The 20,516-nt window shown below is 54.6% G+C and overlaps 4 protein-coding genes across 6 annotated transcripts; all 4 read left to right on the forward strand.

Moving 5' to 3' along the window:
- Positions 1-1,637: 1,637 nt before the first annotated feature.
- C19H19orf84 (chromosome 19 C19orf84 homolog) lies at positions 1,638-4,147 on the forward strand. Its single transcript, XM_036833535.1, has 2 exons — positions 1,638-1,805; positions 2,474-4,147. Exons 1-2 carry the CDS (start codon positions 1,771-1,773, stop codon positions 2,985-2,987), a joined length of 549 nt encoding a protein of 182 aa, XP_036689430.1. The 5' UTR covers positions 1,638-1,770; the 3' UTR covers positions 2,988-4,147.
- Positions 4,148-4,571: 424 nt separating this feature from the next.
- Positions 4,572-10,300, forward strand: LIM2 (lens intrinsic membrane protein 2). Of its 2 annotated transcripts, none has more exons than XM_036833523.1 (4): positions 4,572-4,887; positions 8,460-8,609; positions 9,731-9,865; positions 10,105-10,300. In XM_036833523.1, exons 1-4 carry the CDS (start codon positions 4,578-4,580, stop codon positions 10,164-10,166), a joined length of 657 nt encoding a protein of 218 aa, XP_036689418.1. In that variant the 5' UTR covers positions 4,572-4,577; the 3' UTR covers positions 10,167-10,300. The 2 variants fall into 2 exon arrangements, with proteins under 2 accessions (XP_036689418.1, XP_036689419.1); XM_036833524.1 differs by having other exon boundaries at positions 4,572-4,752.
- Positions 10,301-13,968: 3,668 nt separating this feature from the next.
- On the forward strand, positions 13,969-16,612 carry NKG7 (natural killer cell granule protein 7). 2 transcript variants are annotated; one of them, XM_036833528.1, is made up of 4 exons: positions 13,969-15,528; positions 15,605-15,751; positions 15,839-15,973; positions 16,078-16,612. In XM_036833528.1, exons 1-4 carry the CDS (start codon positions 15,372-15,374, stop codon positions 16,134-16,136), a joined length of 498 nt encoding a protein of 165 aa, XP_036689423.1. In that variant the 5' UTR covers positions 13,969-15,371; the 3' UTR covers positions 16,137-16,612. The 2 variants fall into 2 exon arrangements, with proteins under 2 accessions (XP_036689423.1, XP_036689422.1); XM_036833527.1 differs by having other exon boundaries at positions 15,605-15,973; positions 16,078-16,384.
- A 174-nt stretch (positions 16,613-16,786) lies between these two features.
- Positions 16,787-19,965, forward strand: CLDND2 (claudin domain containing 2). Its single transcript, XM_036833553.1, has 4 exons — positions 16,787-18,480; positions 19,047-19,182; positions 19,482-19,601; positions 19,852-19,965. The coding sequence occupies exons 1-4, from the start codon at positions 18,112-18,114 to the stop codon at positions 19,923-19,925; spliced, it is 699 nt and encodes a 232-aa protein (XP_036689448.1). The 5' UTR covers positions 16,787-18,111; the 3' UTR covers positions 19,926-19,965.
- Positions 19,966-20,516: the final 551 nt, after the last annotated feature.

Genomic DNA, 20,516 nt, shown 5'->3' on the forward strand with positions numbered 1-20,516 from the left:
TCAAAGTTGTGAAAAACAAGGAAAGACTGAGAAACTGCTGCAGAACAGAGGCGACTGAGGGGATGTGATGACTCAGTGGGATCCTGCCTTGGATTCTGGAACAGAAAAAAGAGGACATTCGTGTAAAAACTGGCAAAATCCAAATCAAGTCTGGAGTTTAGTGAGAAGTCTTAAGAGTCATGTTGGTTTCTTAGTTGTGACAAATGTTCCACGATAATGTAAGAAGATAGCAAGAGGGGAATTGGGGTGAGTTACAAAGTTATCTTTGTAACTTTTCTGTAAATATGAAGGTATTCCAAAATTTTAAATATATATATATTTTAAAAATAGACCTGTCCCTCTCCTCCTAGCTTATTGCTTCCCAGTCCCTCAAACACTATGTTTGCTTCACCCTGAGGGACCTTTGCACCTGCTTGTCCCTCCACTGGGAATAATCAACTCCCAGGTCAGCTGGCTGTGTCCCACAGTATCCTTCTCTAACCATCTTATCTAAAATAAGCCCATGGGGGACTTCCCTGGAAATCCAGTGGTTAAGACTCTGAGCTTCCACTGCAGGGGAACGCAGGTTCCATCCCTGGTCGGGGAACTAAGATCCCACATGCCCGGTGGCATGGCCAAAAAATAAAAAATAAAATAAAATAACCCTCTGCCCCCTGTGCATCTATATCACTTGTCCTGTCTTTACACCTTCACAGCCCTCCTGCATATAGGAAATGTACTGTGTATTGTGTGTTTCTCTCCCAACATGTAAAGTTTCGTTAGCGTGCATGTATTTTGTCCCGGGCTAAATCCCCGGCGCCCAACCTGGGGCGTAGCATATAGCAGGCACTGAATAATATTTTTTAAATAAATAGATATGAGAATGACTATTGCTTCTCAATAAAATACTACCACGACCACCAGCAATAACAATAAGAAACTCTCATTGGTTTGAGACTAATTGTAGTCCAGATCATGTGTTGACTACTTTACGCACGTGATACATCCTTTAAACCTCACGAGATCCGAGAAGGTAATATTAGTCCCGTTTCTCAAAAGCACAGAGACTAGAAGGGCTTAAGCTCACAAAGTTAAGTGAGAGACAGAGCTTAGAGTGAAATCCAGCCTCTACGATTGCCAATCCATCTACTAACCCCTCTGCCCCCGGGAGAACCCAATGTCCAGACTTCCCTAAATGTCCCTTTAGTCCTAAAGAACACCATCGGGTCCCATGAGGACACGGCCCAGGAATACAGGTGGAGAGAGAGGAGGGGGCTAGGGACTCCTGGGTCTGAGGGAGGAGGGTTTGGGGGCGGGGACTCCTGGGTCTGGGGGGGGAGGGGCCGGGGGCCTGGATCCTGGGTCTGAGGGAGGAGGGGCCGGGGGCCTGGACCCCTGGGTCTGAGGGGGGAGGGGCCGGGGGCCTGCACTCCTGGGTCTGAGGGGGGAGGGGCCGGGGGCCTGGACCCCTGGGTCTGAGGGGGGAGGGGCCGGGGGCCTGGACCCCTGGGTCTGAGGGCGGAGGGGCCGGGGGCCTGCACTCCTGAGGCTCGGGCGCCCGGCTCCTGGGTCTCCGGCAGGCGGGGTCTGCGACGTGAGATACGTGGGGTTGACGAACTGGAACCCCGCGAACTCAGCCGTGCACGCTTTCCTGCGGCTCTGCACGCCCCGCAAACCACGCCCCCTTTCTGACAAAGTCCCACCCATCTTCTTCCAGACGCCTCCCCGTCACTGGGCCCTGGAGAAATCGACGCGAAGGTGCTCGAAAAGACTTGAAAGACCCCGGTGAAGATGGAACAGCAAAAGGAAGGGACTGGGTCAGAGGGGTGAGAGACGCAAGACTTCTCGCGGGGGGCACGAAGACCCAGAAAGAGGGAGGACAGAGAAAATCAGAGAGTTGAACAGACCCAGAGAGTATCAGGAAAAAAAAAAAAAGTCTTGGGTATCATGACACAGAAACAGAATCTTCGACGATCTTGGTGACAGAGAGAGTTGAGCGAGATGCTTAGAAATAGGGAGAGAGCTAGAAATATATTTGTGGAACAGAGAAATTTCGAGAAGGAATCAGGAGAATTGAAGATGCCAGACACAGCCGTAGGGCTGGAGAAATAATAATTGTCCACATTTATTGAACACTTCCCAGACCCAGCCCTTTAATAGGCACCTTTGATACCACCAGAAGCTATCTCTTGGTATGAAAAAGTAAGGTTAGGAATGGGAAAATGATTTGCCCAAACACACCGCGAGGGAGGCAGCCTGGAATGGGAACCGCGTTCTGTGGGATGCTAAAGCTCTGGCAGAGCTGTCTGTCTGTCTGTCTGTAAAGAAAACGGGAAGAAACAGAGAGAGAAAGGGGCCCGGAAGTCAGAGGCCAGCTCCGTCCTGAGGATGGGGAGAAGTGGACTCCTGGCAGAAGCCGGGAAGCAGAGAGGCTGCAGTAGGGAAGGCATATGCAGATGGGGAGACCCGCTGACCTGTCCTTTTGTCATTCTAGGAACAACCTGCCGTCCCTGGGGACTGAGTCGTGGCCGCCTGCACCTTTCCCAGCCCTGTTCCCTTCTCTCCTGGGCACCCCAGATCCAGCCCACCTGGGGCTCCCCGAGACCCTGGCCTCTGTCACTGTGCCCGTCCGTCTGGATGCCCTCTCCTACCTCCTGCACAGCGCCCTGATGGGAGCCTACACGCTTCAGCAGTCCTTGCCCTCCTGCCCCTGCGCCCCCAATGCGTGCTGCACTCAGCCGGGCACCGCCAAGAGGCCGCCCAGGGGGCGCGGGGGCTGGGATGTCCGACGCAGGCCGGGCCGGGGTCAGGGCCAGCGGCAGTGGGGACTTGGGAGGGCTGAGCAGGCAGAGAGGGGCTGGGTGGGGAGCCCTGGGGCTGGCCCCAGGACCCCCCCGGTGACGCTGCCATCACCAACACCACCGGCCCAGGATGGGAAGAAGGACACCCAGGGTCCGGAGCCGCCCCTGGAGACGCCGCCTGCTGAGGACTGGGAGGCCGAGTACTAGGGCCCCGAGGACCCTGCACCCTGGACTCCGGAGGGCGCCCTGGAGGGTCACCAGGAGGGTGTTCCTGGAGCCCAGGGTGGCCTCAGCCCTGCCAGAGACACCCAAGAAACATCCTGCTCCCATCCCTCTTCCTCCCAAACCACAGCCTCAGCAGGGGGTCCTGCGAGTCGCCTGGTGAAACCCAGACCTGACATAGGATCCCAAGCCAGGGAGACAGCCCCGAACCTCAAGCCCAAACCCAAGCCTCTTCCCATTCCTGACACTGTGCCCAACTACAGCGACAACGCTCACCTCACTCTCGATGCCCAGGGCTCCTCCAGCCGTGCCCAGGCCCAGCCCTGACCCCAAAGCCATTCCCACCTGCCTCTGCCAACCCCATCCCCTGGCCGCACTGAGGCCCACATCCCCCAGCCGCTCACCCCCATTCCATTCTCCGTCTCTGCCCTGACCCATCCTCATTCCCAGCTCCCTCATCCCCATCCCCATCTGCCTAAAGGCCAGCCAACCCTCATCCTTGATTTCTCCTGCCTCCAGCCCATCTTCAACCCCGGCCAGCCCCGCCTCGTCTTCAACCTCCTTTCTGTCCCAGCCCCAAAGGTGACATGCCCTGTGACCCCACTTGCGAAGAACCCCATTGGCCCAACATACCCAGAGCCCTGCAGCCCCACCCCATTTCCTGCCTGTGGGGGAGGGGCCGGGCTGAACAATAAACGGCTCGGTGTCCCCATGTCTTGCGTCTGCGTGTGCTTACACAGCTTGGGCTAACCCCGAGGGTGCCGTGGAACGAGGCCTGTGAAAGGGTGCTAGCGTGGCTGGGAGGGTCACAGAGAGAGGCCGGTGGGACCAGGGGCTGCAGGGAGGGAGGGCCTGGATTCCTGCTTCAGCGAATTCCATCTGGGGCGTCTGCCACCACTGCACTTCTGCCTGCTGGAAGCTGCTGGGCCATGGGGCCATTGTATGGGGAGGCTTAAGGGATTTGGGAGACCCTGGGAGCAGAGAGGCCAGCGGCCTGACTGGGCTCAGTCTGCACAGAGGGGCCGAGGCAGACGGAGGGTTCAGGGCAGGCTCTGCCCCTCAGGTAGGGACCAGGCGTGGGAGCCATGGGCCCCTCCTCCCCCTAAACCTAGGCGGCCAGGCCTCCCTTCTCTCGCAGGGACTTGGTGGGGTCCTAGCCCTAGCCCCCTCCTCACCTCGAATCTGGGAGTCCAGGCCCCCAGCCCCCTCCATCCCCCAAAGACTTGGTGTCCCAGTGGCCAGCCCCTTCCTGACTTAGGACCTGGAAGTCTAGGCCCCCAGCCCCCTTCTCCCCCCAGGACCCAAGGGTCTAGGTTCTCAGCCTCTCCTCCCCCAGACTCAGGAGTCCAGATCCCTCCCTCTGCCCCCCAGACCCAGGGATCCGGGTGCCCAGTTCCTTCCTCTCATTGGGACCTAATGTCCCAGCCCCCCAGCTCCCTCCTCACCTAGGATCTGGAAGTCTAGGGCCCCAGCTTCTCCTCCCTCAGACTAGGAACCTAGTCCCCCAGCCCCTCCTCCCCCAGGACATGGGAATCCAGCTCCTGACCCCATCTCTCCCCTTACCCACAGATCACCATGTACAGCTTCATGGGTGGTGGCCTCTTCTGCGCCTGGGTGGGGACCATCCTCCTGGTGGTGGCCACGGCGACAGACCACTGGATGCAGTACCGGCTGTCGGGGGCCTTCGCCCACCAGGGCCTGTGGCGATATTGCCTGGGCAGCAAGTGCTACCTGCAGACGGAGAGCATCGGTGAGGCTCCGGGGCGGGGTCTGGGTTGTGCCTGGGATCAGAGCCTCCCGCAGGGCAGAACCTTACGGTGGAAAGGCCACCTGTTTTGCAGATGGAGAACCTTGTGGCTCAGAGAGGGAAAGCGTCCAGCCCAAGGTCGTTCAGCATGGAAGGGGCAGAGCTGGGATTTCAGTAGTTTTTTCTAGTACAATCACAGGATGTACCGATTGAGAGGTTAAGTAGAGAGGTGACATTTCCTGGCATGAAATAGAGGTCAGGTATAGCAGTTGGGGCTGGGGTTATCAGAAGAGCATTTTCTAAATATCTACTAGGTGTCGAGAACTATGTTAGGTACCAGGAGGATACAGAAGCAATACGGACCCTAAATTTGCTAATACTGGATGAGATACTTTTTAATATTTGCTGTGAGCCAAGCCATGTCATACATATGTGTATATGTATATATGTGTGTGTATGTATATGTGTATATAGGTATATACGTGTATATATTACATTATATATTGTAAAAATGGGGATAAAAATAGTACTTACAGTATAGGGTTCCTGCAATCTATATTATATAATACATATTTTTATAATATACTATGTACCTCTATGTGCCTCTTTCCATATACATATATATTTGTATATATGTACAGTCTTCCCTCAGTCCCTCAGTAGCCACAGAGAACTGGTTCCAGGACCCGCCGTGGATACCAAAGCCCCCGGATGCTCAAGTCATGTAGTCGACCCTCCGTATCCGCGGTTCCGTATCCGTGGTTCTGCATCTGGGGATTAAACCAACCGCGGATAGTGTAGTACTGTATGTATTTACTGAAAAAAATTCTCGTGTAAGTGGACCTGCACAGTTCAAACCTGTGCTGTTCAAGGGTCAGATGTGTATACATGCATATACATGGAAAGAGAGATGCATAGAGATGTATAGTGTATTACATAATATATATTATACAATATACATTATATAATATATTAATAATATATAGTGTATCACATGTTCTATATTATCTGTATCCAACACTAGTGTAGTAATAATAATAATAACAATTACTGGCATGTATTGTTACTGTGTCCTACGTGCTATTCTAAGCGCTTTGCCTGGATTAACTCCCTTCGGTGTCCCAACAACACTAAGAAGGCTGTTCCGTTGTGTCTATGAATTAAGACATGATACTTGACCTCAAAAAGTCAATTCTTTTGGTGGGGGGGGGTTGGGAGGAGGACCCAACCCTCACTGAGCCCTGTGATATGACAGGCTCGTGGCAGATTTCACCTACCCCATCTCACCAAACCTGCCCATTTGCTGGAGGGATAAATTGAGGCAGGGAGAAGTGGAAAGGTTTGCCCTGGGCTACCAGTTTCAGAGCCCCATCTGGCTGACTTGGTGCATCCTTTTCATTTCTGGCTGTCTCCTTTGTCACACTTCTACCTTTCCTCCTGCTTCAGACTGGGAATACCACCAGACACTCTGAGTTCCCTCTGCTGGGGATGGGAGAGAGGGAAGCTGGAGGGAGGTCTTCAAGTTCATTTGATATCTTCATGACCACAAGACTGAGAGCCTCAGGGACATACCTCACCCCGATTGATTCTTGGGTATTTGTCCAAACAGCAGGTTTAATTTGTTCATCCATTGTATAGCTGATGTAATCCGATCACCAAAATTAGAGCAGGAGCCCTGAGCTTGCTTCCCAGAGGCCAAACCCAACCCAAGACATGTATGCATAGCATTTTTTAAGTTTCCAAAGTCATTACCAGTATTTAAAAAATCTGGAGATTTTACATTAAAATCTGGACTTGCAGCTCTTTTTGAATAATCCAGTTTTGCCTGTCTTTTCCAGGCCCATGGTCAGCTGGGTATGAGCAGCAAATGCCCCCTTCAAATGGGGTACAACACCAGTCAGGGTCCCCTCAGGAGACGGAAACCACACTGTGATTTGAATAGGGAAGGTTTTATCTAAAGATGAAGCTGATAATTGATCGTTGGTACGTGGGACATACATGTTCCCCATGCAGCCTGCCGTCTCCTGCCTTTATTCACAGCTGCAGCCAAGCCTCAGAGGCATTTGTGTTTTCCACTCCTACATTAGCCCAACCATGAGAAAGAAATAGGCTATAACATCCCCCAAAAGTCCTCCAGACTTTTAAATACCCAGAGGCACGTGTATTCGTTTTCTAAGACTGCCATAACAAAGTACCACAAACTGGGTGGCTTAACAGAAATCTATTGCCTCACAGATCCGGAGGCTAGAAGTCCAAAATCAAGGTCTCTGCAGGGTTGGTTCCTTCTGAGGGCTGTGAGGAAGAATCTGTTCCCTGCCTCTCTCTTAGCTTCTGGTGGTTGCCTGGCAACCTTTGGTATTCCTTGGCTTGTAAATGCACCAGCCCATCTCTGCCTTCATCTTTGCGTGATGTTCCCCTGGGTGTGTGTCTGTCTCCAAATTTCCCCATTTTATGAGGACACCAATCATATTGGATTAGAAATCCACTCTACTCTGGTATGACCTCATCTTAACTACTTACATCTGCAAAGACCCTATTTCCAAATAAGGTCATATTCCGAGGCAGTGGGAGGAGGGGGGGAGCAGTTAGAACTTCAACATATGAACTTGAAAGGGGAGACACAACTGCAACTCAGCAACCCATAACAACATCCGTGGAGAAGTATCCAGGAATTGTTCTCCCCTAGACTTTCACAAGACGAAAGACTGCATTTTGCAAAGATCTAAGGCTTTTTCAGTGGCAGGATCCCCGTTCTGCCCGGGGTGATAATTGTCCTGGGTACTCCGAGAGACAGAATAACAAAGCAGTTAAGACTGAGGGCATGGAGCTTGGTTTTCAACTCCAGTGTCTCTGCTAATTATGGGACCTTGGGCAAATCACTTCACCTCTCTGAGCCTCCATTCCTTCACTTGAAAAATGGGCATGAAAATATTACTTAGAGCATAGGGCTCTTGGAAAGAATAAATAGGATCATACATGGGAAGGGAGCCTGGCACGTACTTGACAGTTGCCAAATGGAAGATGAGATCGTGATGAGTGGTCCCAGGGCATCTCCATTCATTCCACATGTTTCTTGAACACCTATTACATGCCAGGCACTAGGTGCTGGGGATACAGCAGTGAGTGAGAAAGCCAGGCCCTTGTCCTCACAGAGCTGAGAACTCGGTGGAGAGAGATAGGCAAGATAAACAAGTTAGAAATAAATAAATGGGACATTTCCAAATATGGGTAAGTGGCATGAAGGAAGGGAAAGGGAGCATGGGAGAGAGGATAGAGAGTGAGTAGCAGGAGGATATGGGAAATCGGCATTCATTCACTCATTCATTCATTGAACAAACACTTCTCCAGGCCCATGTGCAAATCAAACCTCTGCTGGGTGTGTCTGCGGTGTAGAATCAACCAGGTCCCCGTCCTCAGGGAGCAATCAGGCCGGAGAGGGAAACAGGCAAGGAGAGTCTCAGCCCAGAGCAGGGAGTGAGGATGGTGCCTGAGGGGTGAAGGGATAGCTTCCCAGAGGAGGGGATCTGGGAGCTGGGTTTTGGAGGATGAATAGGAGTCTGCCAGGTGAAGAGGAAGGCTTTTTCAGAGAGGTGAAGGAGGAGCTAGGTCAGGAATACTGAGAGGGGTGAGGCATTCCTGCCCTCAGAGGTAACAGCCTTCCCCACTGAGGGCAAGGAAGGCACAGGAGTGACCGTGAGGTGCTCCCACAGCATACTGGAATGCCACCCGGGCCTTCATGATCCTGTCCTCCCTGTGTGCCACCTCTGGCATCATCATCGGCATCATGGCGTTCTCTCAGCAGCCCACTTTCACCCGCTTCTCCCGGCCCTTCTCTGCGGGCATCGTGTTTTTCGCCTCCAGTGAGTGAATCACCCCCTACACCTACCCCTCTCCCAGCTCCCTCTCCAGCTCTGCCCCCAACACCACGTTCATTCCCCACTGCTCCTCACTCTCCGCTGCACCCGCACCCGAATCCCACCTCCACCGTCAACGACAACTTCAGGACTATTTCTAATGCCAGTCAGTTCTGACACCAGCTATGTGTACTGCCATTCAATTCTGGCACTAACCACCGGAGGTGGCATCAAACCCCACAGGTTTAAAGGCACTGTTCCCAACCAGACTGCCCCAACTTCAGCTGCAAGTGGGGTCCCCAGCTCACCTGTACTTTTGACCAATCGGCTACAGATTCAGGGGTTCCCGGGACCTGCTCAGGTTCAGAAATGTGCTAGAATAACTCACAGAACTCAAGAAAGCATAATACTTACAGTTTTATTCTAAAGAGTACAACTCAAGACCAGCCAACTAAAGAGATGCATGGCGTGAAGCCGGAGAGGGGTCCTGAACATGGAGTTTCCATGCACGCTCCCTGCAGAATTAGGGCTCGTCAGCCCCCACCCCCCGTCCCCGTCCCCCCAGCTCATCCACGCACTCACCAAACAGGGAGCTCCAGTGAGCGCCAGCATCCAGCATTTCTACTGGAGTTTCATTACAAGGGCATGAATCACTGGCCATGTGATTGAACTCAGTCTCCAGCTCCCCTTTCCTCCCCAGAGGCTGGACTGATTCCAAGCGGCTCAGAGCCCCAACCCTCTATTCCCACGGCTGGTCTTTCTGCTGACCAGCTCCTGTCCCCGAGTCATCTCTGCTCATCAGCATAGACTCAGGTGTGATCCAAGAACAACAGAGACACTCCTGGTACTCAGAAAACTCCAAGGATTTAGAGTTTCCCTCCCAGGAACCAGACACAAAGACCAGTCAGATTCTTTACGGCACAGCACAACCCCACAGCATTCCCACCCTAACCCTACTCCTCATTCATTTTTACTCCCACTTTCAACTCAACCCCCATCCTCACCCTTATCCCTACCTGCACCCATACCCCCTTCTCAATTTATTCATTCCCACCCGCATCTCCAAACCCGCCCCCATCCCCATTCCCCCTCCCTCCCCCCTCCCATCCACCGACCTCTCTCTCCAGCCTTTTTCGTCCTGCTGGCCTTGGCCATTTACACTGGAGTCACTGTCACCTTCCTCGGTCGCCGCTTTGGGGACTGGCGCTTTTCCTGGTCCTACATCCTGGGCTGGGTAGCCCTGCTCATGACCTTCTTTGCAGGTACTGGGTTTGGGGGTGGGAAGGCCAGTGTCTGTGGCACTGCGGGCAGCACTCAAGAGGGTGAGATGATGGGGGGGGTCCCACACAGGCGCCCCCGGCACTGAACCAGAAGGCAGACCCCAAGCCCTGTGGACACCAGGGAGAAAGGGAATCCTGTGTCTTTGTCTTGCGCTGGGAGCAGGGGCTGGGAGGGCTGATGGGGGTCTGGGCGGGGTCAACCGGGATCTCTTCTCGCGCAGGAATTTTCTACATGTGTGCCTACCGGATGAATGAATGTCGGCGCCTGTCCACTCCCCGCTGAACCCAAACGTGTGCCCCGACTTCATCTGGACGTCAAAGTCAGGTCACTGAAGAGGAGGGGGAGGGTCTAGAGGCCTGAAATCCTGGTTCCTAGGGCCTGGTGGAGGCAGTTGAGGAGACCCAAGGCCCCAGCCACCAGGGGGTGTTGTTAGAGAAATGGAATATCCATTAGAGAGATTTTTTGGAGTCTAATAAAACTGACGGAAACTACTGACGTGTGGTCCCTGAGGGGTTCGGGTGGAGAGAAAGAGGGGTGAAGTGTGGTGAGTGGGGCAGGGGTGGTGGCATTAGAGTAGACCCGCCTGCTCAGTTCCTGTAGGGATGGGCACAGAGATAAATTACACAGTCCCCACCCTACTAGGTTCACCCATTTTTTTTTTTTTTTGGCTGCACCCCTCGATGTGTAGGATCTTAGTTCTCCCGCTAGGGATCGAACCTGGGCCCCCTGCAGTGGAAGTGCGGAGTCCTAACCACTGGACCATCAGGGAAGTCCCTGGGTTCAACTGCTAGGAAACCGATGTGTAGGTCCAATTCTGATGGGTGTGCTTTTTCCCTACACCACCAAGCGAGTAACTCAATTCTGACACGATCTCCCTAGAGAAAGTGTCAGATCACACAAGTTAAAGACACAGCCCTAGAGGACCACCTCCCACTTCAGATGCCAATCACAAGCCCAGGTTGTCACTTGTGCTCCTGATCAACCAGCAATAGACTAGAGGTCCCAACAGCCCCCTCCTTGGGTTCCATTAATTTGCTAGAGCAGCTCCCAGAACTCAGGGAAACATTTTACTTACTAGATTCACCAGTGTTTTATAGAAGGATATAACTCAAAACAGCCAGATGGAAGAGATACACAGGTCAAGGTAAGTGGGAAGAGGTGCGGAGCTTCCGTGCTCTCTCCAAGTAGGTCACTCTCCCCCAAAAAGCACATGTTCACCAGCCCGGAAGCTCTCTGAATCCTCCTCTCCTTCTGGGTTTTTCTGGAGACTTCATTACATAGTTATGATTGATTAAATCATTGGCCTTTGGTGGTTGAACTCAATCTCCAACTTCTCTCCCCTCCCAGGAGGTCAAGGGGTGGGACTGCAAGTTCTGACCCTCTAATCATGTGGTTGGTTCCCCTCGCTCTCACAACTTAGGAAATTCCAAGAGTTTTAGGATCTCTATGCCAGAAGTGGGGACAAAGACTCAACAATATATATTTATCATAAAACATAATATCACAGTAGGATAATACGATAAATGAAAATATCTGTGGAACTTCCCTGGTGGTCCAGCGGTAAAGACTCCACACTCCCCATGCAGGGCGCATGGGTTCCATGCCTGGTCATGATAGGGACAGAATAAAGGGACAAAGTAGGTAATGAAATAGGGGATTAGTTAAATACGGGATTTACTTACACTAGGGGATTGTAAGTAAAGAAAAAGTATGGGAGACCCCTGTAAGTTAATGATCACTTAAGAAAGCAGGTTTGCTTAACCACAAAACCAAGCAGGCTTGCTTAGCAACAAAACCATGCGACAGAAGCATGAGACATGCCCCAAACAATAAAACAGTGGTGGCCTGAGACCCACATCCTGTCCAGTGAGCTCAGTAAGTTCATAACCCCTATGACATGCTCTCTGCACACATAAAAACCAATAATTTATGGAAAGGTGACATTTCAAAGTGAAAGACCCTCATTGTACTGAGACCTGAAATAATTTTTCCATAGTGCCATGACAGTCCTGGCTTGACCATGTAGGGACAAAAAAACTCCCCTGCCCAACTTGGAGGCGGAGCTGATGATGGAAGTATGACGACTACTCAAGAATGAGGAAGAAGGTGGTCTTCTCCCCCTCCCCACTTTTCCTTTGATTATAAAACGGTAGCCCACTAAGTTCTCGGGGAGGCACCCTCTCGCCCACCCGCTTGTAAGCCTCACAAGTGTCCTATTCAAATAATCTAATAAATCGCTTCTTATCTCACCACTTTGCCTCTCGCTGAATTCTTTCTGTGCTGAGACAACCAGAGCTCCTTGGAGCCCTCCAAAACGCCACTGAGAGAATTCAGCCTGGGAACTAAGATCCCACATGCTGCCCAGCACGGCCAAAAAAAAAAAAACAACAACTGTGAAAAACAACCTCCTTGCCCACTCGCGCCATCTCCAGTTGGCTCTCCCAAACTCCTGTCCCTTCCCTGGATGGACCCTTCCAAGGAGAAGCACCAGAACTCTGATCTGCACCTCGTCCTGCACCTGCCTCTTCATCCATCATTCATGACCTAGATCTTCTCTTCATTCACTCATTCATTAGTTCATTCAACAAACTCATGCCAACCGCCATGAGATTTACTAAAGCTTATCATAAAATAATAAGACTGGGCTTCCCTGGTGGCACAGTGGTTGAGAATCTGCCTGCCAATGCAGGGGACACGGGTTCGAGCCCTGGTCTGGGAAGATCCCACATGCCGCGGAGCGCCTAGGCCCGTGAGCCACAACTACTGAGCCTGCGCGTCTGGAGCCTGTGCCCCGCAACGGGAGGGGCCGCGACAGTGAGAGGCCCGGGCACCGCGATGAAGAGTGGCCCCCGCTTGCCGCAACTAGAGAAAGCCCTTGCACAGAAACGAAGACCCAACACAGCCAAAAATAAATGAATAAATAAATAAAAAATAAAAATAAAGGAATTCCTTTAAAAAAAAAAAAAGACTATTTAGGGAGGCTTATTCCAATAATAAGAACATTTATTACAGCCTATGCTAGGAACTGTTATATTAATAGAGGCTTACTCCCTAGAAATATTTATTGGGACCTCCTCAAATAACAAAAATACTCTATTTATAGAGGCTTCCTCTAGTAATAATAGCAACTGAAGGCTTCTTCTCTAATTAGAATTTATTGAGGCCTATTTAAGTAGAAATATTTACTGAGACTTATTCCAGGAATCATATTTATAGGGGCTGACTCTAGCAATAATAATGATGTTATAACTTCAGACTCGTATCTCCAACTACTTACTCAACATTTCCACTTGAAAAGAAGCGGCATCTCAATTTCCGCATATCTGAAGTTGAGCTCCTGATCTCTCTTACACTCCGCGTCTCCTCCTCCCGTGGTCTCCCCCAACTTAGTAAATGACAAGTCCATTTTCATCTAGCTGCTCAAGCCGAAAACATTGGGATCGCCCTCCATAGCTTTCCTTCTGTTACATCTCACATCTGATTCATCAGCAAATCGTGTTGGCTCTACCTTAAAAATGTATTCGGAATTTGACCCCTTCTTGCTCAGCCATGGTTACCCCCTGATCCAAGCCAACATCATATCTCACCTGGCTTCTTGCCACAGACTTCTAATCAGCTCAACCTCAACCCTTACCCACACCCCACCCAACCCCTGCCCCTGCAGTCCATTCTCTACACAGTATGTAAAGGATTTTTCTTTTCATTTTTTCTTTTTTTAATTTAATTTTTATTTTATATTGGTCAGGGAACTAAGATCCCGCAAGCCATGCGGTGTGGCACACACACACACACACAAAAGTAAATAAAATAAATAAATAAAAGGATGGGATTGAATTTGTTGTTGGGAATGAGAATGGGGTTGGGTTGGAGGGTAGGGACGGGGCTAAGGATGGGACTGGAGCTGCCTGCAGTTGGGATGGGGTCAAGATCACAGATGGGGGGAATTCCCTGGCAGTCCAGTGGCTAGGACTCCTTTCTTTCACAGCTGAGGGTCAGGGATCAATCCCTGGTTGGGGAACTAAGATCCCACAAGCCATGCAGTGAGGCCAAAAAAGAAAAAGAGAGAGAGAGAGAGGAGAAAAAAAAAAAAAAAAAAAAGAGAGAGAGAAAAAAAAAGATCTCAGATGGGTTCTGTGCATGTGATCACCACATGCCCTCGGCTGCGACTTCCTGAAGCTTGTCCGGCTGCTAATCACAGGAGCCATGTCCAGTGCCATTTTTGTGATGGCACCCCAGCTGCTCCAGACCTGGATCCCCTTCTGGGAGCCTGTCCTCATGAGCATGTTTTTAGGACTGGCCAGTTACCCCACTGGTGAGGACCTGGGTGAGGGATGGGGGCCTGCAAACTGGAGTCTCCAACCGAGGAAGAGGACCCAGCCTCCTGGGTCACTCCGGTTCTCCCCTTCGCCAGCTGTCCTGGGACTGTTAGCTCAGCTCATCTGCGGGACAGAAGTCCTCTTCCAGGTCATTCCTGCTTCATAGAGGTCAAGTTTGTCTGGGCCTTCTACCTGGGCTGTGGCACCTTCACCTTGTATTTGAGGTGGGGCCCAGGACCTGATGCTGCCGCGAGGGGAGGGCCAGAAAGTCCTGCACTGACATCCTTGACCCCCAACTCCCGCTCCCTGACCACAGAAACCCAGATCCTGTTGATGCAGCGCACCAGACTGAAGGCCTTGCTCAAAACAGCACTAAGTGTGAACTCATGTGTCAGATGAGGATGTGGGCACGTCTTCCCTCCACAAGCTCAAAACTGCGATCTCTGTTTACCTGCCCTGGGCATAAGCTCCAAGCAAGGAGCCGGGAGTCTGAGTGTCCCCACGCTCAGGACCTGGAGTCTAGGCCTCCTAGCGGCTTCCTCCTTCAGCCCCAGGTTTCCTAGCCTCCTGCCCCCTCCTTTTATGGAGACCCTAGAATTGGGGCCCCCGTCTGCCAGAACGGAAGGTTGCAGAACCCACAGGAAAGAACGAAAGAAGTTGGGGCCCCCAACTGTCCCCTCTGGCCACACCTCGCCCTCCCATTTAACTCACACCCTGGCCTCACTCACCACACCCCACCTCTGGGCCTCCCAAGCCTCTCTCTCACCTCTTCCAGGAAGCCCCCTCTGGGTGTGGAGGGCTCCAAGGGCAGGAGGCATAGAAACTTCTGTAGAGACAGAGAGGCACGTTCCACCCACCCAAACCACTGACAATGTGACATCTCCAGGGCCCTCCCCCCCACCATATACTGTGAGGGGAACCTCAAGGGGTGGGGGGGGGGGCGGGTGCCGATGAAAGCCGGGAAGGGAGGATGTGTGACATGAGTCAGTTGCCAGGAACTGGGTGAGACCAAACTAGTCTGATCTGAAAGACCACAGGTCCCCCAGCTGCCCCAACTGCTTGACTCTCCCAGGAGTCCGGGGGGCATAGCTTCCTCCTCTCTCAGAGACCCAGGAATCTGCATCACCAGGCTGTTCCTCACCCAGGACCCAGAAGCCCAGCCTTCGCCCCCATGGAGCCCTGCCGGTCCCTGGCCCTGCTCACTAGCTCCCTGGGCCTGCTGTCTCTCTTGGTGGCTCTGAGCACGAATTTCTGGTTTGTGGCCGAGGGGCCCAGCTCCTTGTCTCACTCGGGCCTCTGGACAAGGGGGGATCAGGGCTCAGTAAAAGGTAAGGGGGAGCGGTCTCCCTCGGGGTGGGGAAGGGCCTGAGGGGACGGGCACTCAGCGGTCCCGTCTCTGAGCAGGCTATATCCACGTGACACAGAGCTTCTGCATTCTGGCTGCCCTTTGGGGCCTGATCTCTGTGAGCTTTCTGGTCATGTCCTGCATCCCTTCACTGTCTGCCCCTGGACGCGGCCCCATCGTCTCGACCTTCATAGCCTTTGCCGCGGGTAAGGACTCCGGGCTGCGCTTGGGGCGCTGGGACCTGGTGAGTTTCTGCGGAGGGGCTGAGCCGTCTCTCTTGTCTCCGTCCCCAGCCCTCTCCCTGATAGTGGCCATGGTGGTCTACACTGTCGAGCGGTGGAAACAGCCTGGACACCCCCAGATCCAGTCCTTCTTTTCCTGGTCCTTCTACCTGGGCTGGGTTTCAACTGTCCTCTTTCTCTGTGCAGGTGACTGCTGCCCTGGGGAGTTCCAGGGGGTGGATAGGGGCCCAGCTGGGGGCTCTGAGGGAGCAGGGCAGGAGCAAGGGTCTAACTTCTCTCTGCCAACCCAGGTGGCCTGAGTCTGGGAGCTCACTACGGGGCCCACCGGCCTGGCTATGAGGCCATGTGAACCACAGGATGGCTTTGGCACTCCATTCTCTGAAGGCATCATCAGGAACCACGAAAATAGCTGGCTCTCCTCCCTGCCCTGACTCCCAGCGTCTGCAAGCTCTTTCCTTTGTGTCTTCATTCATTCAACAAAAATTTGCTGGGATCTGGTCATTCCGAGGTTAATGCTGCCACAACGGAAGGAGACGACACTCCAGCTCCACAGTGGATGACACTGGGCACCCAGAGAGGAGTCAGTCCTGCTACCTGCCCTGCCCTAGAGATGCTCCCACCAGAGTGGGGACCAGTGTGGGCTCGGGCATGGCCCCAGGGCCCTCGTCTCTCCATCCTTTATCTCTTTTCTTCCCTTCGTCTTTCTCCCTTTAGCTCTTTTCTTCTTGCCCCCTCTTTGATTTTGTCACCCTTGCCTTCACCCTTAGTGTGCCTTGCTCATTTCATTAATAAATTCCCTCTTGGGACTTCCCTGGTGGTCCGGAGGTTAAGAATCCGTGCTTCCACTGCAGGGGACACGGGTTCAATCCCTGGTCAGAGAACTAAGACCCCGCAAGCCGCGGGGTGCAGCCAAAAAAAAAAAAAAAAGAAAAAGAACAAATTCACTCTTTCAGCTGGCTTTTCCTGAGTGCATCCTTTCTGCTGGGCCTCCCACTGGGGATGCTGAGGTGAGTCAGATCAGGCCCTGCCCGCCAGGGGCTCCAAGTCCGGTGGGGGCAGGCAGAGCCCAGGGTGGGTTCGGCAGGAAGACTGGCTGTGTCTGGAGGAGGGGTGCGGTGTGGAGGTGAGCTTTCTGGGGAGATGGTGTTTAGGAACTTCTCCAGGGCCGAGGGAAGGTAATGCAGGCAGAGGGACCCTAAGGTGAAGGCGTGGAGAGGCTGGGAGTTTTCAGAGGATGGAGAATAGTGCTTTGTGGTCCACTGTAGAATGTGAGGGTACGGGGAAATGAGGATGGAGAGGCGGGTAGGAGGCAGCGCCTCTAGCCCAGCAGTTGACTGTCCCTTGAGGGTGATGGGGAGCTAAGGGTGTGAGCAGGGGAGGGACAGCGTCTGGTCTGGGTTCCAGAAAGCTCCTTCTGGGGCCCATGGGGGAGGCTTGAAGGGGAGAGAAGAGCTTGGCAATCCAACAGGTGGGACATGAGACAGGACAAGGGTGCACTGGGGCCAGGGCATGAGAGGGAAAGGAGGGAAGGAGCCAGAAAGTTTCAGGGGGTGGGAGGAACTGGACTCAGGGATCCAAGGGCTTTGTAGGGTGAGAGGCAAGAAGAGGGCAAGGATAGTGCCCGGGGGTGTGCTCCAACTAACTGGATGGGGTGATGGTGTCCTCCCTGGTTTGGTGGAAGATGCTGAGCTCAGTGGGGGTGTGGCTGAGTGTCAGGGTCTGGGAGACGGTCAGAAGCAGGTGAGGACCTGGGCTGGAGATGGAGTTTGGGATGCTCTCAGAGCATCAGAGGTCACTGGAGCTCACCTGGTAAGAAGATGCAGAATGGAGTTTTCCAGGAGAACCGGCCTTGAGAAGTGGAGGGAGGAGGAGGGGCAGGAGGCTGCATGGGGGCCTGGGAGGGCACAGAGAGCTGGGGACCAGGAGAGCTTATGGGGTCAAGGGAAGAGCAGTTTCTAGAAGGACATGGGCTGCCATGTCATGGCCCTCAGGGTCCCCCAGACTTGCCATCTGACTCTGAGCTGTCAGTTTGCCAGAAGAGCTGCCTCTGTGTGTGTGTGTGTGTGTGTGTGTGTGTGTGTGTGTGTATGGGTGGGTGGGTGGTTCTCTCTTTAAATGGCCACTAGAAGAGGGGGTTCTGGAACTCCTGCTGCCTCACAGAGACCCAGTCTCCCTTCCCCCACCCTCTGGGCTCTGTCTGAGAAGCCCTGGGAGCTGTGGGTGAGTCATTTAGGTGGGTGTGTGGTGGGGAAGGCAAGGGACAGGCCAAAGTCACGTCCACTGGGGGATGGAGGTCTCTGGAAGGCAGAGGTTCCTAAGCAGTGATGCCTGAGGGGGCAGGTGGTCTTGGGTCTGAGAGGGGCCTGAGGGGGGTGGTCCCAGAAGTAGGGGCACCAGGCAGGGGCACAGGCGTAGCCATCTGGGATATGGAGGGACACGCAGGAAGGGGTCTCAGGGACCTGGGGGTGGGAGGAGCGTTGGCCAATCCTGCACGTGTGGTCCTAGGCAGCAGCCTCCCTGGCATGGGGGTGAAGCGGAGCCTTCAAAGTGGGGGCACCTTGCTGGGCTTCTTGGCCAACATCCTCACCATTCTGTCCACGGCCACCAACTACTGGATCCGTTACTCTGGGGGCCACAGTGGCCTGTGGCAGGAGTGCAGCGGGGCCACCTGCTCCAACATCCCCTGCCAGAGTGAGGCCCGGCCGCCCAGCTGTCAGACCCTCCCCCCCTACTGGACAGACAGCCCCCCAGCACAGACCACAGCTGGCCCCCTCACCTGACACCACAGCCCGGCACATCCTGCGGTACCCCCGCCCCCAGCCCTTCCACTTCAGCCTAAGATCCGGCTGCCCCTCCGTGACCAGGCCACCAGGAACCCCAACTCGGGGACCTGCCTCCCTGTTGCAACATTAACCGCCGCTCACGATGTAACTTCCAAGTCCCCATCCAAAACCCTGACTCTGCTCCCAGCTCCGAGCCGGCGGATGGGGGTGGTGGCCAGGAGCGGCGCCCGCGGGGTTGATGTGGCCCGTTCTCCCCAGCCGTGCTGGCGGTGACCGGGGCGTGCACGGTGCTGGCGGTGACCGGGGCGTGCACGGTGCTGGCGGCGACCGGGGCGTGCACGGTGCTGGCGGCGACCGGGGCGTGCACGGTGCTGGCGGCGACCGGGGCGTGCACGGTGCTGGCGGCGACCGGGGCGTGCACGGTGCTGGCGGCGACCGGGGCGTGCACGGTGCTGGCGGTGACCGGGGCGTGCACGGTGCTGGCGGCGACCGGGGCGTGCACGGTGCTGGCGGCCGGCTGCAGCATCGTGGGCTTGGTGACGGGGCTGCGGATTCTGTGCCAGGAGGGCGACTCGCGGGGCCGGACCACGAGTGCCATCTTCTTCCTCTGCGGTGAGATGGCATAGGGTGGGCCTGGTAGTTGGAGGAGGTAGGCGCCCAGGGGTCGCGCGCGACTAGAGGCACCGGGAAGAGAGCCAGAGACCCGGGGCGGCGGGGGGAGCTCGGGGGGGACCAGGTCTCGAGGGGGAGGAGCTAAAGAGGCGGGGTCAGGGGCGGGGCCAGGGAGGTGGGGTAGAGCAGGGACGGGAGGGCGGGCAAGAAGGGCGTGGTCTGAGGCGGTGGGCGCGGTCAGGGTGGGGCCTGGGTGCAGCCCCCTGGCCGTCCTCACCTGGCGGGTGGGCGGGGCCCAGGCCTGCTGCTGCTGATCGCCGTGACAGGCTACACAGTGAAGAACGCATGGAAAAACGACGTCTTCTTCTCCTGGTCCTATTTTTCGGGGTGGCTGGCTTTACCCTTCTCTGTTCTCGCGGGTAACCTGGATAACGGAAGAGGGTGGAGAGGAGACTGCCCCGAGGACCCCCCCCTCCCTGCAGAGACTCCCCAGTTGTCCTCCCAGGAAACACCACAGTGACCTCCCAGGGACTCCCGAACACACTCCTGGGCTCCCGTGGACCCGACAGAAACGCCCTGGGAGCCCCAAACCCCAGTCCCCGGGGCCCTCCCGGCCATCCGCCCTAGGACCCACCCTCCTCCACCCGCCCTCCGTTCCCTTCCCGCCAGGCTTCTGCTTTCTGCTGGCGGACACGATCATGCAGAGCACGGATGCCATCAGTGGATTCCCCGTGTGCTTATGACCGCAGCTGCCTGGGGCAGAAAAAAGGAACTGCTTCCATTGCCGCGGCTCCACGTGCCTTTCTGGGGGACCTGAGGACGCGGACACGGGGGTACCTGGAGGCTCAGGGAGGAAGTAAGGACACGAACCTACAGGGAACGTGGAGACATGGGGGGACACGGGAACGGAGATTCGGACACGGACAGGACAAGGGTTTTGATGGGAACAGGGGCAGGGGGTAGTGGGGTCAGGAGGGGACAAGGGCTCGTGGAGAGGATGTAGGGACACAGACATGGAGGAAAAGTGGAAACAGGAACGGGGGAGGACGGATATGGGGGAACGTAGAGGCACGATCATAGAGGGAATGAGGAACACGGGCATGGAGAGAATGGGGGGACTCGGACACATAGGCACCGCGACTCGGAGAGGCGAGGAAGAGGTGGGGAGCTAGGGGAGAGGGCTAATCCTAGGGCACTGGGAAAAGCTTAGGACGACTCATTGGAGCTCCTCCCCGGCAGCGCTTCCCTCCCCCGCAAGACCTTTCCCCTAGTTCTCGGCCACGCCCCCTTCACGAAGCAGTTTTTCCCTTCCCCTCCGGGTTCCGCCTCTCTCC

This window comes from Balaenoptera musculus, chromosome 19, assembly GCF_009873245.2.
Source record: "Balaenoptera musculus isolate JJ_BM4_2016_0621 chromosome 19, mBalMus1.pri.v3, whole genome shotgun sequence".
Taxonomy (NCBI): domain Eukaryota; kingdom Metazoa; phylum Chordata; class Mammalia; order Artiodactyla; family Balaenopteridae; genus Balaenoptera; species Balaenoptera musculus.

Bases quoted from the DNA above. Each gene is read 5' to 3' on its own strand.
- C19H19orf84 (XM_036833535.1), top strand. From the start codon at position 1,771: ATGGAACAGCAAAAGGAAGGGACTGGGTCAGAGGG. The intron at 1,806-2,473 runs GTGAGAGACGCA...TTGTCATTCTAG, and splicing joins GAAGGGACTGGGTCAGAGGG to GAACAACCTGCCGTCCCTGG.
- LIM2 (XM_036833523.1), top strand. From the start codon at position 4,578: ATGTACAGCTTCATGGGTGGTGGCCTCTTCTGCGCCTGGGTGGGGACC. The intron at 4,888-8,459 runs GTCGTTCAGCAT...GTGCTCCCACAG, and splicing joins GGGAAAGCGTCCAGCCCAAG to CATACTGGAATGCCACCCGG. The intron at 8,610-9,730 runs GTGAGTGAATCA...CTCTCTCTCCAG, and splicing joins CATCGTGTTTTTCGCCTCCA to CCTTTTTCGTCCTGCTGGCC.
- NKG7 (XM_036833527.1), top strand. From the start codon at position 15,372: ATGGAGCCCTGCCGGTCCCTGGCCCTGCTCACTAGCTCCCTGGGCCTG. The intron at 15,529-15,604 runs GTAAGGGGGAGC...GTCTCTGAGCAG, and splicing joins GGATCAGGGCTCAGTAAAAG to GCTATATCCACGTGACACAG. The intron at 15,974-16,077 runs GTGACTGCTGCC...CTGCCAACCCAG, and splicing joins TGTCCTCTTTCTCTGTGCAG to GTGGCCTGAGTCTGGGAGCT.
- CLDND2 (XM_036833553.1), top strand. From the start codon at position 18,112: ATGCCTGAGGGGGCAGGTGGTCTTGGGTCTGAGAGGGGCCTGAGGGGG. The intron at 18,481-19,046 runs GAGGCCCGGCCG...GGGGCGTGCACG, and splicing joins CCAACATCCCCTGCCAGAGT to GTGCTGGCGGCGACCGGGGC. The intron at 19,602-19,851 runs GTAACCTGGATA...CCTTCCCGCCAG, and splicing joins ACCCTTCTCTGTTCTCGCGG to GCTTCTGCTTTCTGCTGGCG.